This window comes from Taudactylus pleione, unplaced genomic scaffold, assembly GCF_031769625.1.
Source record: "Taudactylus pleione unplaced genomic scaffold, aTauple2 ptg000703l, whole genome shotgun sequence".
Taxonomy (NCBI): domain Eukaryota; kingdom Metazoa; phylum Chordata; class Amphibia; order Anura; family Myobatrachidae; genus Taudactylus; species Taudactylus pleione.
The window spans coordinates 6091524-6106354 of record NW_028285105.1 but is presented as its reverse complement, the minus strand read 5'-3'; the positions used below and the strand labels follow the sequence as shown (position 1 = coordinate 6106354).

General features: G+C 41.8%; 1 protein-coding gene across 1 annotated transcript in view; it reads right to left on the bottom strand.

The window, feature by feature from the left end:
• LOC148477669 (transmembrane protease serine 11C-like) overlaps window positions 1-14831 on the bottom strand; it is a 366464-nt gene that overhangs the window by 294777 nt on the left and 56856 nt on the right. The window contains exon 7 of the mRNA XM_088456393.1: window positions 14440-14478. Within this exon, the coding sequence (XP_088312519.1) occupies window positions 14440-14478 (39 nt within the window). The remainder of the gene's footprint in view (window positions 1-14439; window positions 14479-14831) is intronic.

Here is a 14831-nt window from a genome sequence, read left to right as displayed (position 1 = left end):
CCAGTAGCAAAATGTACAATGTATGTAAAATGTAAAATGTATATATACAAACATTTTAAAACATATTTAGTAATTAATTCAGATTATATTAGATAAAGACGATCTCCTTTTTTACTTTTCTTTTCTCCTATTTTCACTTATTTATAATTTCCTCCAACTTTTACACTTTCTCTATCTCACGTTATTTCTCACAATTCCTCTTTAATTGTTATTCTCTCTTTTTCTCTCTGTCTACATTAGTTGTTTTTTCTCATAACTGTGGCTCATGGGCCATTTATTTCTTAAATACCCAAAAATGACATGTACTTATTTGCCAATTTAGCTAACTGAAAATTTCTAAATGCCTAATTAGTCATTAGGAAGGCTGTCTAAGCGGTTCTACACTGTGTCCTGACATTTTTATATTACAATAAAGATTTTCCCTACCATCTCACACCATCAGGTGGGGTGCACAATAAAACGAGAATTTCCTCTGAAAAAAATTTGAGTTTGGAACTGGATTGCAAATGCAATTTGCTGTGCGAGTTTACCCTGAAGAAAGGTCACACAAGGCAACTCACACCTATTTGGATTAACTCCATTGTTTTGTTGTCTCACTCTCTTTTTCATGCACTCTTTTCTTTCTCTCTCCTTTTTCCTGTCTCTTTTTTCAAACTTTTTCTTAGCAATTTTTTCACTCTCTTCTTTCTTAATTTTATTATTTTTCATTTTTACTTTTCTGATGTCATATTTTCATATTTATTTTCATCTTCCCCAGCTTTTACATTTAATATTTTTAATTTTCCCCAGTTTTTCCACACCCTTTCTTTCTCACCATTCCTCTCTAATTGTTATTCTCTCTCTCTTTCTCTGTACATCAGTTGTTTTTTCTCATAATTGTGGCTCATAGTGTGTACCTTGTTACATGTCTCACCGAGTGAAACATGTATGTAATGACACGGTACAGCATCAACAAGGGAGAAATCCTCAGAACAATAATTATAGCAAAATTCTGCAGGTATCCTTTAAGCCAAATTATGATGGAGAAAGGGAAAATTCAGCAGCCAAAGCAGCATTGAGCAAATGTTCTGTAGAACTGTTTTCTCAATTTTCATCTCTATCTGGAGGACTTGATACATGTAATGCAGGCATAATTCCTAGTATTATTCCAGTTTGTCTATAGTTAAACAACAAAACTATTCAGACCTTTGGATCAGTTGTTTTTTAAACATATATACAGTTCTGGTTAATATTGACACATAATGAAATATTAATGGTGTATTTTAACACACCCCAGTAAAGGTGCACATCCACTAGGAGATGGGGTAATGACAGTATGATTACAACATTGTAATTGTACCGTCGTTTCTCATCCCCAATAGGTGCCTACACTGAACGATTATACATTAATTGTAGCAACTCCAGGGTTGGACTGGCCCACAGGGGTACAGGGGAAACCCCCGGTGGGCCCCACTGCCTGATGGCCCACCCTTTCCTCTAGGGATCAGGTTCTAGACTGTGCACTTGAATTATACTGCACAGGACTATTGTGTATTTTCAATGCACTACTGTTATTAATCTGGTACAGTATCATACATTCACTAGCAGTATTTACTATATATATATATATATATATATATATACATATTTATATATATATATATATATATATATATATATATACTGTATGTATATACTTAAAGGGGCCCAGATCCACTCTGGAGGCTGGCCATACCAATAAGTATGGGTTCCTATCACTGCGTTCCCCCAGTGGGCCATTTATTCCCCAGCCTGACACTGAGCAACCATACATCATCCCTGAACATGGCCAATCTGTCATTATCAGCAAATTGACCGGCGATGATTGATGGCGGAAACGACCAGCGGGAGCGCACTTCGCTGGTCATTTCCCACATTTTGGTACACTATTTGTGCACGATTAACGAGCAATTGAATCATAATGATGTCATTATCGTTCAATCGCTCATTAATATCGCCTAGTGGATGTGCGCCTTAAAAGACTGATCAGGGATTTCAGTGGTTACTCACTTCATTTCGCACAATTCCTCTCTCATTGTTATTCTCTCTCTCTCTCTTTCTGTCTACATCAGTTGTTTTTTCTCATAACTGTGGCTCATAGCGTTTACCTAGTTTCATGTCTCACCAAATAAAAAATGTGTACGTCATGACAGTACAGAACCAATGAGGGAGAAATGCACAGAACAATAATTATATAAAAATTCTGCAGGTATGCCTTACGCAAAATTATGATGGAGAAAAGGGAAATTCAGTAGCCAAAACAGAATAGGGCAAATTTTCTATGGAACAGTTTTGCCAATTTTCATCTCTATCTGGAGGACTTGATACATGTAATGCAGGCACAATTCCTAATATTATTTTAGTTTGTCTATAAGTAAACAACACAACTATTCAGAGATTTGGATCGGTTGTTTTGTAAACATATATTCAGTTCTGGTTAATATTGACACATAATGAAATGTTAGTACAGGTTGAGTCTCCCATATCCAAATATTCCGAAATACGGAATAATTTTGGCATGGCTGAGATAATGAAACCTTTGATTTTTGATGGTTCAATGTACACATACTTTGTCTAAGGCACAAATTATTAAAAATATTGCATAAAATGACCTGCAGCCTGTGTGTATAAGGTGTATATGAAACATAAATTAATTTAATTTCTGTACACAAACTTTGCTTGAGCCACAAAATTATTGAAAATATTGTATAACATTACGTGCAGGCTGTGTGTATAAGGTGTGTATAACACATAAATGTATTCTGTGTGTATATTGGGGTTCCACTCCCAAGATATTTCATTATGGTATGCAATTATTCCATAATATAGAATATTTTGCTATCCAAAATGCCCCTGGTCCCAAGCATTTTGGATATGGGAGACTCAATGTATTGTATTTTAACACAAACCTGTAAAAGGCTGATCAGAGATTTGAGTGGTTGCGTTAACTACAACATTGTTTGGCGCTGAAATGGAAATATTATGATTATTGTATGACTGGTGATCTTCTCATTTAACATTTTATCCTACATTTCAATATGCTTTATTATGAAATCTTGTAGCAAAATGTACAAATATAAATAAATAAACATTTTAAAATATATTTAGTATTAAATGCAGTTTATATTAGATATAGATGAGGTCCTTTGTGGAAGAATTTGTAGATGTGACACATAATACAAACCTGCATACAGATTTAAATTCTATGGGGCTGGTTTCATGTTACTATGTATTCTTCATTGAAAATGTTTGTAAGGAACATTAAAATCACTAAATTAGGAACATTTTTATCTTATTAATGTAAGCCTATAGAATGTAAGCTCTCACGAGCAGGGACCTCTTCCATCATGTGCTTCTCTTTACATTTTCTTCTACTCTTTACTCCCCATAAGGGCACCTAACACGTGACTGCCAACTCCCGGCTGCTTATTGTGAGTGCTTTAATCGCTATTGCAGCAATGTATATAAATTGTCTCCTTGTCCTGCACTGTAATGTACTGTAAGTTACTTGTTTCTTGTTCACTTACTTGTTTTATGTACTATGTAAGGTGCTGCGGAACACTTGTGGTGCCATATAAATAAAGGATAATAATAATAATAATAATAATAATAATATTAATTTACCACATAAATATCCTTATAAAATGAGCACTGGGGGCCCTACGTGCAGCATAATGCTGCTTAGTGTATCGTTTTGGTGCTGACCCCATGTCCTTCTTCATTTACCAGTAATGTTACTAAATAACACAACACTATGCCCATTTTTTAAAACATTTTATAACAGTATTATGATTGCTTTGGAAGGTTCATCTTTCGCATTAAACTCTCACACTTTGCATGAATGCTTGCTCCCGATAATCACGCGATCCAATTAGAGATGCCAACTCACACTACTCGCAGTGAGGGTGTGCGAATTATCTATAGCATGCAACTTAGGAGAAGTGCATGAGAAAGTGGTAAGACCAAATTTTTTTATTTCATTAGCGGGACCATATAAAAGTCTGGTAGTAGAGGTTTTTAAATGGTGTCAAATGGTTGATTTGTGCATTTAAAAAAAAAATTATTTAATCTCAAACGAATTAAACTAAGAACTGAAAAAAGGAGAAAAAAAGTAAATTTACAGTAATTTGAGGCCACTTTAATTATTATTTTTTTTTTAAATGGAAAGTCATTTGTTTTTTAATCCCCCAAAAATGATTAGGCCAATTAAGATAACTGAAAATATCTAAATTCCTAATTAGTCATTAGGGGGGCTGTCTAAGGGGTTCTGCACTGTGTCCCGACATTTTTATCTTAAATTAAAGATTTTCCCTACAATCTCACACCCCTAGGGGGGTGACACAAAAAAGGCGAGTTTCCTCTAAAAAAAATATGAGTTTGGAATTTGATAGCAAATGCAATTCGCAGTTTGAATTTTCTTTGAAAACTGCTCACACAAGCCAATTCGTACCAGCTAGCACCTAATTGAATTTACCCAAATTTTTCTTTATTACACTGTTTTTTTCCTTTTTCGTTGACACACTTTTTTCTCTCTACTATTCCATGTCTTTTTAGCTCTTTTTCTTAGTAATTTTCTCACTTTCTTCTTTCATAATTTTATTATCTTTTATGTTTACTTTTCTGTTCTCCTATTTTCACTTTTTTTTATTTCCCACAGCTTTTACACACTTTTTCTTTCTCACTTCTTTTCACATCATTCATCTCTCATTGTTAGTATCTCTCTCTCTCTCTCTCTGTCTACATCATAACTTTGACTTATAGTGTGTACCTTGTTTCATGTATCACCGAGTAAAACATATGCACGTCATGACACGGTACAGAGCCAATGAGGGAGAAATCCACAGAACAATAATTATAGCAACATTCTGCAGATACTTAGGCAAAATTATGATGGAGACAGGGGAAATTCAGCAGCCAAAGCAGGATGGGCACATTTTAAATTTTGCCTATTTTTACTTCTATGTGGAGGACTTGATACATGTAATCCAGGCACAATTCCTAGACCAATCAAGATAAGCCGACTCAGAAATGTATTGGAAATTAGGCATTCCTTGGCAGTGACTGGGAGGCAGGGCCGATTAAGGCTTGTGGGGGCCCCAGGGCAACTAAGTTGTGGGGGGCCCCTTCAAGCCACACAGAGTCAAGCCCAGCCATGCCCCCAGTAGCAGTCTGCCCCAGCAGTGCCCCCAGTAGTAGTCCCCCCTCAACAGTAGTCCCCCCAGGAGTACTCCTAGTAGTAATCCCCCTCTATGCTGTGTCCCCCAGTAGTGGTCCCACCAGTGTGTAGTGCCCCCAGAAGTAGTCCCCCTAGTAGTCCACCCAGCAGTGCCCCTAGTAGTCCCCCCAGCAGTGCCCCTAGTAGTCCCCCCAGTAGTGCCCCACAACAGTGCCCCTTGTAGTACCCCCTGCAGTGCCCCTAGTAGTAGTAGTACCCCCCAGCAGTGTCCCTTGTAGTACCCCCTGCAGTGTCCCTAGTAGTAGTACCCCCCCAGCAGTGCCCCTAGTAGTCCCCCCAGCAGTGCCCCTAGTAGTCCCCCCAGCAGTGCACCCCCAGCAGTGCCCCTTGTAGTACCCGCTGCAGTGCCCCTAGTAGTAGTAGTAGCCCCCCAGCAGTGCCCCTAGTAGTACCCCCTGCAGTGTCCCTAGTAGTAGTACCCCCCCAGCAGTGCCCCTAGTAGTCCTCCAGCAGTGCACCCCCAGCAGTGCCCCTTATAGTACCCCCTGCAGTGCCCCTAGTAGTAGTAGTACCCCCCCAGCAGTGCCCCTTGTAGTACCCCCTGCAGTGTCCCTAGTAGTAGTACCCCCCCAGCAGTGCCCCTACTAGTAGTAGTAGTTGTAGTAGTAGTACCCCAGCAGTGCCCCTCATATTACCCCCTGCAGTGCCCCTTGTAGTACCCCCTGCAGTACTCCTAGTAGTAGTAGTACCCCCCCAGCAGTGCCCTTTGTACTACCCCCTGCAGTGCCCCTAGTACCCACCCCCACACAAAAAAAACAACAGCTTCCACTTACCTTAATCCCCGCTCTGTCGTCTGCTCCTCCATCCGCCGTCCTCCCGGGCCAGGCCGCTCTGCATGATGGGAGAGATGTCATGGCATCTCTCCCATCAGCCACTGCGGGAGCCAGAAGACGGAGTCTCCGGCAGTGGGAGCAGCAGCCGATGAGAGTCTGACTGACTCTCATCGGCTGCTAAAACAAAAATACAGCTGCCGTCACCGGCGGTTGTGTGTTTGTGCTGTGTAGTGCGGATGGCACTTATGTGCCATCCACACTATCGCCCTGCCCCAAGCTGATGTAGCAGCACTGACTGTGCAGCTGCATGCAGTAGAATGGCGGCAGCTGCAGAGCGCCCTCCTCCCGGGAACAGGTGCCGCCGGCACCTGTTCTCGGCAGGGTCACACCGACCCCGTTTGGGGGTCGTCTGCGTGTGGGGGCCCCAGGGACAACCGCCCCTGTCACCCCCCCCCTTAATCCGGCCCTGCTGGGATGCAGCTATTCAGACAAATGTTTATTGCAAGTTTAGATGGCGTGTCCGAAGGTTGCATCTAAAGATGAACAAAGTGGCATTGCAACATCTAAAATTTAAATATAATTAGTAATAATTAATTAGATAAATTTCTGTCATGACTGTGGGCTTAGGGCATGGGGGTTTTATTATCCTGGTGGCTAAAAGTTACCTAATTCACTAAAGAACATAAAAGGCAATCTCAAACTGTCCCCACCAATTTAAGTCCCCACTGATCCCTACTTATATCTGATTAATGTCCCTACTGAAAGCTGATTCCTATCCCTACTGATACCTGATCCCACTTATTCTTGTCCCTACTGATACCTGATCCCACTGATTCTTGTCCCTATTGATACCTGATCCCACTGATTCTTGTTCCTACTGATACCTGATCCCACTGATTCCTGTCCCTACTGGTAGCTGATTCCTGTCCCTACTGAAACCTGATCCCACTAATTCTTGTCCCTACTGATACCTGATCCCACTGATTCTTGTCCCTACTGATACCTGATCCCACTGATTCTTGTTCCTACTGATACCTGATCCCACTGATTCCTGTCCCTACTGACAGCTGATTCCTGTCCCTACTGATACCTGATCCCACCTATTCCTGTCCATACTGATTCCTGTACCTACTTATACCTGATCCCACTTGTACCTTTCCCTATTGATTCCTGTACCCACTGATACCTGATCCCACTTATTTCTGTCCCTACTGATTCCTGTACCGAAAGTTACCTTTGCCCAGCAACAACAGACAGCACAAAATTCCTCAGTTACCTTCTACTTGCACACTCGCAGTTGCAAGCCACCGGCAGCCGACACGTAATACACAACACTGCGGCTCCTTTGATCATTACTTTCTGCTGCCTCAGACTGGCAGCCAGCAATGGAGCTGCAGAGTCCGCCCCCATCACCATCACTAACCCAGCCCCAACCAGGAAGCATATGTTGGACTTGGTGCAATACAATTTCTAACTAGGCATAACTTGCTCCCTAAGCAATAGGTAGTGTCACAGTGTGGTGGTGGCTGAGCTGTTTGTAGCTTGGGAGCCTGTTTGGAAGTGTGGTCGTCACTTAGTCCATCCCAGCAAAGAGAGCAAAAGTGTCATTCTCCAGCATGACTGAGTGAAGGGGGTGGGCTGGGCCCTGGAGGTGGCCTGAGCCCCATAGCAGCTGCACCCCCTTCACCCATGGTAGTTACCCCCATGGATGTAGGGGTTGCACAGTCCAGGGTAACGGTGGTGTGTCTGGTCCAGGGTAATGGTGTGTCAGCCCTGGCACATGTGCAATGAATCTTTATGTTGGCTTGAGCCCAAAAGTAGTTCCACCATGCATCCACTACCCTTGCTCAGATGAGGAAAGTGCTGATCTAGGGAGCGGATTGGATCTAGGGTACCAGATTCTATGTCATTGTGACCTGATTTTCATTCGCACGCAATGCCGATGTTCACGGAGTTGAGCAAGTTTTAGCTAATGCGCGTGCTTGGAAACCTCGCACTGTTGCATGCGTTCCATTGTATGCTTACAAAGCTGCAGTAGCAATTCAGGCACGTGCAGGAAAAACTGTATAGACAATGAATGGGGCGTTACTGGGTAGTGTTTGGGAGGCAACAGGGGGTGGCAAAAAAGGTGGACGCAGAGAAAGTTTATTATGGGTGTATTAGGTGAGTGTCACAGACGTGTCAGTGAAATCAGTTGCATACAGACAAAGCTCTACCAGTCATATAGAAGGCCATACTCATGTGGAGAAACTATGCCTGTCTATAGTGCGACCGATGTGTGCGTCTTTACGCACTAGATAGTAAAGCAATGTCTAAAGATGCTGCAAATGGGCATCTCAGTCCTTGAACATTCATACACCAGAGAGCGGCTTTGTAACAGTATTAGCATAAGGCTTCAGATGCGACTGCGGCAAATGATGGTAAGTGTCTGCTTCTGCATGATACTCAGGATCAGGCCCTGTGCCTTCTGTCTTGAAAATGTTACTTGTAAAGAACTCCGAGAATACTAGATCAGGGACATGGCTAGCTACAAGCACATGTGAACAGAGCTGGACTAAAATTCCCATGGGGCCCTAAGCAAGATACCAGTTTGGGGCCTCCCTCCATTAATCCATTTATAACCTACTATTTACCTACGTATTTTAGTAGTGCTATACATTATACTTGCTGACAATCTGGCTACCCCCTCCGGGAGGAGGAAGCCAGGTCGGCACAGCGGGAGGTATGGAGAGGTTCGTGATGCAAGTTTGGGGGCTAAGTGGAGGACATGTCTGTATGAGCGTATCATCGCGTCCCCACCCCCGCTACACAGTGCCAAGATTACCAGCATTGTGCAGCAAGGGGTGGGGCCACGATGATGCATTTCAGCTTTCCATACCACCCACTTGTATTGTATCAAAGGGCAGCTGTGGGGGGAAAAGGGTTGCTGGAGGGAGGGTGTAGGGGATGGCAGCTGGCCGGGAGACTTGCCCACTCTTCCAGGTGCAACGCCACCCGATTTTCTTGAGCCTCCCGACAATTGCTGGAGAGTAGGCAAATATGTTATACATACAATAAACACAAAATACAAACACCAAGTGCAAAGCATTCTGTGCAGATATGTCCTTACACATCTTTGCTGCAGTCATGCTAAAAAGCCCCTCTCGGCATGCCGGGTTCCATGAGACTCTACTAGACTCAGGCGTCTTTTTGTGCACCAGCATACTGTGCTGATTAATGTGATATGCAACATATGTATATCTGTGTGCGACTGAGTCTCTGAATCTGTATACAAAATGCTACAATTTATTGGCCACAGCTTTTTTCATTCCAAGTTTCGTTGTAATTCATATACAGACTTAGGTGCACACAGATATACAAGTGTTGCATATCAAATTAACGCTGCATGGTACATTGAGGCTAGAAGTATGAGGACTCATCTGTATATCAACTAGAGAGGAAAGAGGAGAAAATGGCATTGGTCAGGGATGTAACTAGACCTATGAGAGCCCCATAGCAAAATTTTCACAGGCCTCCCCTACCGTGCATTACTCAGTACATGGAAGGCACTCACCTCCTGAGCACCATGTGCTGCAGGAACATCTGCTGTCCTGCCCAGCTTCGCCTCTCCTCCCTGATGCTGGGAGGAGGTGTGGCCATGGTCCGGGGATGTCCGAGGGCAGCAGGCTATGCATGTCCATGCCTCTTCCCAGCATCAGTGAGGACTCGAAGAGATGGAGCTGACAGGACAGCAGTTGTGCCTGAAGCAGCTCACTGCTAAGAAATGAGAAACTGTCCACAAGACTCAGGAGGTGACTCGGTGTGGTGCAGCATAACTGGTGCAGTGGAGGGCCGGGCCCTGGAGGTAGCCCAGGCCCCATAGAAGCCACACCCCTTGCTTTTACTGTAGCTATGCCTAAGGCAGTGGTTAGGAAGTGCACCTTAAAAAACCTTAAACCACAAATTAAATATACATTCAATTAAAAATGAAGTCCAGTGCAGAAAGAGTTGATATCAAAAGTTATTCAACTTATTATAATAAAAAACTTAGGCTAATGTAAAGAAAATTAATATGTGTCGCAAAATGAAATATGTTAGGAAGAATCAAAATCATTAGGCATTTCCTTCACCTCAGTCACATATAGAGCTCTATTTACTACAATCCGCATACTGAATGCGGATTGTAGTGTGATATTACCGAGTGAATTCGCATTGCGAATTCCGGCAATATCACAGGGATTTACTATAAATCCCTTGCAGGGACAGAGCTTGCGATAAAGCTCTGTCCCTGCGGATCCCATGTTTCATTTTTTTTTTCTTTTTTTTACAGCAATCAGCTTGCGGTCTGTTTAGACCACATAGCTGATTACTGGTACCGGCTCCCACCTCTGCTCTCCCCATTAGAGCAGAGTGGGAGCCCGGTAACCGAGGGAGACCCTGGATAACGCCACCTCCAGGTGGCGTTATTATCACAGGGCTTCCCCCGGTATTTTTTTACAATTTATTTTTAGTAACTATGGTCGGATCACATTTCCCATTACAATGATGGGAAATGTGATCTGCTTTACTAAAAATAAGTGATACTAGGGGTTGGAGTAGAATTTTACTAATTCTACTCCAATTTTACTAATTCTACTCCAATTGCCCTGTAATAACTACAGGTGAAACTAAAATAATGTGAAAAGGGTGTGAAAACACCATTTTTCACTTTATTTTAGTAATAATAATATTAATAAATAGAGCCCATAGAGACATGCACATATACAGGGAGGGTCACAGATAGAGACATACATATATACATGGAGAGTCACATATATAGACACATATACATGAGGGATCACATATAGAGGCATACACATAAATGGAGGGTCACATATAGAGACATATACATGGAGCATTACATATAGAGACATACCTAGGAGGGGTGACAGATATATGGGGGGAGGGGAGCAGGGACACACAGCCAGGCAAGCCGGGGCACACAACAATGTGTTTCCCTTCTACCTTGTTCTGGGAATGGCAGGAGCTCCCTCCTTCTCCATTATGTATGACTGCTGCAGCCACAAATTTATGTAGCCCCGCCCCCTGCTTGGGTCAGAGAAGTACGTGTGGGGCTCCACCAATCAGGGTTAAGCACACGTTCCTCTGACCCCAGATGTCTCAACAACTATAGTTTACTACAGCAAGAAGGAGTCACTCAAATTCTCCAAGCAGAACTAACCCTCCCTTCCCCATGCATAGAGTTTCCTTGTAACGTCTAAAATGGCGTTATTAAACAGCTGCTAATGTTATTCCAGTGAAAGCTGCTATTGTGTGCTTCATATGTGGCATATCACTCTTGCTAAATTAGTGGTATGTTCTAATCCATTAATAACATTTGAGTTTATCTCAGGTAACCTTTGGAAACATTCTCAGATATACCAAATTACATACCTCACTTATCCCTGCAATAATGGTTTTACTATAAAGCTATTAATTAGATTAAGACTGGATTTTTGGGAGGAGATAACGAGAATATGAGTGAGTCGCAAAACAAATAAAGCTAGAGAGGCTGTTTCAGAGTTGGTACGAAGTAAAGCAAAAGGGGAGTACCATTGCCCCTGGACAAACCATGTTGTTCTGCATGGGGTAGGAATATATTTATGGTTTTTGAATGCAGGGTAAATACTGGCTGCTTTTGCATGTAGCCCACAGATACTGAACATCTGTATTTTTACACAATTTAAATTTGAGTTTCGACACACATCTGTCAAATCTAAATCCCTCTGCACATGTCCGATCTCCCCACCTGCAGTGCAACATGGATTTGCCAAGGTGCAAAGTTACTGGCTCTTTTTTGCTTTGCTCCCAACTCTGGGCCTGATTTAGAGGTGGACGCAGTTGCAGCCCTGACTGTGTCTTTATGCTAATGCCGCAGTTGATGGTCTTCCTACTGAGATGCCCACCAGCTGCGGCGCTAATCCGTCACTGTGCGTATTAGGAAGAATTGCACCAGTCCTATGGAGACACAGATTCTACTTCTGAATATGGCCGCCTGTGTCAGTGCAACTACGTCTCTGTACGCAACCGTTGACTGTGACACACCCATAACACCCCCTCGTCTGGCTAGCCACCCCCCTGTTAGCACCCAAACATGCCCACTGAAAATCACTCTCTGCATCCAATCTGTTCTGTGTCCCCCTGGTGGTAACCATGGAGACGCGTGCACAGTGTGACTCGGACGCATGCTCAGCCTGAAAACATTGGCCACTTGCGCCTGACATCGCCACTGCGGCCACCTCTGAATCAGCCCCAGAATCTGCAAGAATTCTTAGAACTCATTAAAACATTGGAAAATTCCTGACACAGAAAATGAATCAAATATTTATCTCTGAGTTATGCAAGAAAAGTGTAATGTTAGTATAATGTATGTCTATTATGAAGTAAATCAATTTTGGAGCGTTACTACTTACAGCAGGGATGGGGAACCTCAAGCCCGGGGCCCGGATAAGGCCCCCGGAATCATTTGGTCTGGCCCTCTGAACTTTTTTCTGCTAACCTCATCTGGATGGCAGGGTGCCTATAATGGCACCCTGCTCCCAGAATCTATGCAGCAGTGGCGCCTAGAGCGTTCTTAGGACTCTTCACACCTCTGCCCTTACAGCTCCCCGGAGCATCCTCAGGATGCTCCAGGCATTGCTGTAATCACTGGCGATTGTGGCGCCATCCCAGTGTGACATCACATGGAGGGGGCGTGGCCTGCACTGGGCCCGCAAATAATGTTATATATGTCAAAATGGCCCTCGGCAGAAAACTGGTTCCCCACCCCTGACTTACAGTGTCACAATCTTTGTATTTTAGAGCTATGTAATTAGTATCTGAAATAATGGTTTATCAGTTCTACCTTTTATACAAATATATATATATATTAAAAAATGCAAGAGCTGGCATAGAGCGCCTCCTGTGCTTAAATAACTTATTATAAAATAAACTTAGTACCAAAAACGTAGTGAAAGTGGTTTTGTGCAACTAAAGTGCTAATGCAAGGATAGCAGTATTAAACTACCATCATCCTCAAATACATATGAACTTGTTAGTATGTGACCTTTAGAATAAAAACAGTCTGTACAACTAAAGTGCCAATGCAAAGATCCTTCAAGAATCAGTGAATAAATTAATGGCAATAATATTACAACAGTGCATGAAATAATTTAAAGTGCAAATTAATGAAAATGCTAAAGGTTCATTTTAAAATTACATAAATTATTTTTAATCAGACACAACAATAATATCCTCCCACATGAAGGATAAAAGACATAAAACACATAAACCATGAACAAAAATATGTATTATATATATAAAAATAGCTGTGAGTTTATCAGAATAAATAGGGATAAAAATCGTAGCTTATCTGATAAAAATGGCAAGTTCATGAATGGGAAGAGAATAGGAGCCACCAACGCGTTTCGTCCGTGTCCTGGACTTCTTCAAGGGATATATATATATATATTTATTTTTTTGTAATAAAAAGTTCGAGGGAAAATTATGGTTTTCTATCTTGCATTAGTTCATTGCAATATAAATAATGAAATTTATTTTATTCTTTCAATTTAGCAGACATTAAGAAACAACAATAACACTCATGAAGGTGCTACTAACTTGCATCCTTTCAAGGTATTTAAAATGTCAGTGTAATTATTTTCTCAGCTCATATATAAATATAAACTAACTGAATTCTTCATTGTTTCAATTCAATGGTGTCACAACGGGGGTGCGGTCCGCACCCAGGTGTCACCCGCCGAGGGGTGACACCAAGGTGCAGACTCCCACTCACTGACAGGAGCCGGGCGCTGCACTGTAGCATTAAGTGCAGCACTTGGCTCCTGACACTGAGGGAGCCAGCTGGCACTCCACACAGGGACATCCTGCACAATGTACCACCCAGCACCGGGTGACACCGCGGGGAGGGACATCACTGATTAATTACTGTATATCACAGCAAAAAATATAATGTTAATATCTGCATCCAAATATTCACACTTTAACAATACAAATAAAAGAAAATTATATATATATATATATATATATATATATATATATATAGTATGTCCTATACAAAATAGGTAAGAAACACGGTCTTGCTAAAATATGTAAATCATAGTGTAAATATATACCAAATCCATAGAGTGTTCTAGTTTATTTAATTTAATCAAAAGTAAAAAGAGTTGGCTTTATTTAAATGCTACGTTGGATTAATTATATCTGTTACGAGGAAAGAGAAATTATAGTATGGATGAAATAAGTGTGTGTGCAGTAAAATGACCCTGATTCACAGGTTTAAATATAGTAATACTATCCACAAAATGGATTTACATGCAACTCTGAATTAACCCCAGAACGTCTCAGAACATAAGTGTCAAAATTGGAACTTTAAATATTGAAGATTTTACTTACGACTGTAAATAAGGTTCTGTGCCAGCTCAGCAGTGATTTCTAAAAGTGAAAATAACAACATGTGATTATGATTCAATAATACAATTACAGCATTCCCTGTGGTGATGAGCAAATTTAAATAGTAATTAAAAAGTTGATTATTGCTATACCTCATATTAAGTCTGACTTACCTGTTCTTGTTACTTTATTCATTAAATCCAAGGGTCCAGACAATGGTAACCCACAGCTACAGTATGCGAGCGTCCAAGAGGCCGCTCCAAGTTTAGGTAGGAGGGCCCTGATTCAGAGCGTCCAGCTCTGAATCAGGCCCAATGTTCAAATGTATTTTATCAGACCATAAGAGTTAACATTTAATGAAGTGTTTATGGGGGAATTGTGTTTGCTACTACGGT